Genomic DNA, 3,293 nt, shown 5'->3' with positions numbered 1-3,293 from the left:
GGAACACACAAAGCACATAGCTTAAAGCTGTAAAATTCTTCTGACAGGGATCTCACCAACAAAATGAAGTTTGATATGTGTTGCTATGATCACCAACAGAAGCCAGAGAGTTTTCTCTCCGTGAAATATAGCTACCAATAGTAAAATAGAATTTAAAATCATTGAGACATTTTGGAAATCCTCATGCTGCCAAGCACAGAACAGTAGGCAGCCAGGAAAGGGTGGAGAAAGAAAGATGGCTTATGAGGGACAGTTTGTTTGAACTGAAGTTCATGCTGGCCTGCCTTCCTGAACAAACAGTTCTCATGCTGTTGCTGAGGAGCAAGCCAAACAACCCCCTTTTGTTATCAGATGGATGAATGAAAACCATCTTCTGAAAGTGGTTCAAAAAGGTTCTTGAAGTCCTGGAGGGGTAGAGTGCTGTTCAATGATAAGCATTGGTCAGAAACATTTTTGTTGTTGCCAACTGTCCTGGGAATCTAACCTGATCCTAAGCTGAAAGGGTTTCTAGAGCTTATCTTAAAAACAGGGGTTATGCTCAGAGTCCTGTCACAGAGCCTACCCTGGCAAGGAGAGTGGTGGTTGTCCAGGGTGTCCTTTGGTTAGAATCAAGTCAGCTCAATTTTAGCAGTACAGTTGAATCTTGTCAGCCCTTCTCCAATTCTCCAAACATATTCTATTCCCTGTGACCAGAATTTAGGGAACTTTTGAGGAAATGTATTTCTAGGGCATATTTATGAAGGGAAGAACAAAACATTACTTCCATCCCTATACCACTATATAAAGACTGCTTATTTTATGAGTCAACAACCTTGAATCAGAACATGGAGAATAACCATCTTCCTGACAAACAGACAAAGGGAAAACTCAGTTAACAGAACCCACATGCACTTTGAATCCCTTTTGTGCTGATGGTTTGCATGGATAATTGGTGACCGGGTCTCTAGATTGATTTCAACAGACAATAAAAGTTCAACTGAACAAATGTACACAACTTGTATGCTGGCAATCACAAAAAGTTCACTGCTCTTCAAGACGGAAAAAACTGGCAAACATCTGATGAAATGTATTATTACAAAGGTTTAAAAAGTTTAAATTTGATATTATCTCAGTGCTGTGAGATTAAAATACAATTCTAAATGAAACAGATACTGTGAGATATGATTAAACCTGCCCACTCTGCTGCATACTTCACATTCCCTTTTGTGTCTGCACGTAATCCACTTGCAATAATAAATAAACTACCAGATGCTGGAATGAACAGCTTATCCAAATAAGTCCACTGCATGCAAAATACAGATAAATGTGAATTAAAGGTACAATATTCATTTGAGGAGTGTTAATAGTGCTCTAAAGCCCAGGACAAGAGAACTTTTTTTTCACATATGACCTCTCCAGAAGAGAGAGAAATTTGCCATGAACATCCAGCAGGGAGCTAAATTTAGGAGAAGTGTGAGTAATCAGTCCGCTGTAACCAGTACAGTCATGATTGCTTTTAACAGCATTACGTTGGGGCCTCATACTGTCAACAAGGAAATTGTGAAGAGTGTGCAAGGTCCAAATGAAAAAGACTGTGAAACTGCAGACACAAGAGACATAGTAAATTTCACTTGCCTTCCGCATCATGGTTTTCTTTTGCTGGTCTTTGTGTGAAAGATCTTCAGCTATGTCCCTTACCTATAGTATAACAAAAGATTATTAATTTATTTTTTTAATATTCTTGTTTTCTGGTCAGCCTTTCAATGATTAAGAACACAGTGGTAGAATAGTTCATATGTCTTCTTATGGATTTTATGTCTGAAACTTATTGTGGACCCACACAGAATGCCATCCCTTCTTCAGCTGTAAATGAGCACCTGCTCATTAAGACTGGAGAATTAGAGAAGACTAGAGGCAATAGCAGTCAAACTGTGCACTCCACTGGTGGTGGAGTTTACCCATAATATTCTGAAGGACCACTTATGTGACGAAAAAATTTTAGGTTTGATTTTTTTTAGTATGAAATGTTTGTAGTTCCTTTGTACAGCTGTATCAGAAATACAGACTTGATCTTTGTAGCTAAATTACACCTCAAACAAAGGGCAGGTTTTCTGAATAAGAACTACATAGCATGCCCACACTGTTTGTCACTGTGAAACATTAAGCCAGTGGAGAATATCATCTGGTTTCACTTCTTCTAAAATACTTTCTTCAAAGAATCTTTTCATCCTCTGAATTTTCAATAAGAAAGAGAAAAGAGTGATTAGACATAAATGGAGTTAGGAAAAGACTTAAAGCTCATTAGAAGTATGTATTTCCTGTAAACTGTTTATTTGAGTTTAATACAGCATTTTCTAAACTCCTTGGGCTAATCTCCCTGCCAACACAGTGCAGCAGGTGTAAAAAGAGGCATGAGTTAGCTTCCAGACCTGGAAGCAGCTTAGCCTTATTGCTTGGTCTTCTGCCAGGGCTAAAGAGGGATAAAGGAGGCAGAGTTCAGCTAAAAAAAGGCAGAGGGTTAGTATTTTTTAAAATTTAATTTACATAATCATTATTAAAATTAGTTTCTCTTATTAAAACCTATACTTTTCAGATTGCTTAGTGCTCTGAATCCATGGAAAATATTCTGTGTATATGCACTCCTGACAACACTTCTGACAACCTTCATGATGTTATAAAGATGATAGAAAACAAGTTTTATGAATTAATGCAGTTGCATATGTGTCTGCTTGGTGGAACTATGAAGTTTTCTTCTGCTATGACATTCACATGTGAGAGCTGTTGTGGAAGTGCAAAACACCAAGTCTTTGCATCTGTCACTAGCAGGATGATCCCCTTACATGGATCACGGCCACAGAGGCACTCATGAAAGGCAGATGTTAACTCTGCCCGTTCCTCAGTCTTTCTAATGAACCAGCAGGAGTGAAAGGCTCCTCACTCCCAGCATTTGGAAACTTTTTGAAGTAACCAATTGGAGCAAGGCTTGTAGGACTTAACCTCCCCACTCAGAAGAATTTCACAAGTCCTGAAGTCGATTCTACAGGCACTGTAGTTCCAGGTGGGAGAATGTGAACAGTGCAAGAGAAAGAATTACAGCATGGGAAGCTCACTCATTTGCTTGTGTTCTGGTCCCCTTGGGAAAATCCGTCACACAAAGCAGTGTGCAACTGTATTTTGCAAGTATTTTTGCAACTTTATTTTGCCTTTGCTAAGGTAAAATGGCATAGGGAGAGTGTAGCACTAGAGCACAAATTAGGTCACACTCCTGGAAGCCTGGCTGGCAGCAGAGCTAACAACAGCTCCTTCAGATTTAG

The 3,293-nt window shown here is 39.0% G+C and overlaps 1 protein-coding gene across 1 annotated transcript in view; it reads right to left on the bottom strand.

The window, feature by feature from the left end:
* The window catches only part of RGS22 (regulator of G protein signaling 22), a 57,509-nt gene that overhangs the window by 13,618 nt on the left and 40,598 nt on the right, over positions 1 to 3,293 (bottom strand). The window contains 1 exon segment of the mRNA XM_023920721.2: positions 1,615 to 1,677. Within this exon segment, the coding sequence (XP_023776489.2) occupies positions 1,615 to 1,677 (63 nt within the window).

The sequence above is a fragment of the Cyanistes caeruleus genome, chromosome 1 (assembly GCF_971803275.1).
Source record: "Cyanistes caeruleus chromosome 1, bCyaCae1.hap1.1, whole genome shotgun sequence".
Taxonomy (NCBI): Eukaryota; Metazoa; Chordata; class Aves; order Passeriformes; family Paridae; genus Cyanistes; species Cyanistes caeruleus.
The sequence above is the reverse complement of the archived record's forward strand: the minus strand, read 5'-3'. Positions and strand labels throughout refer to the sequence as shown.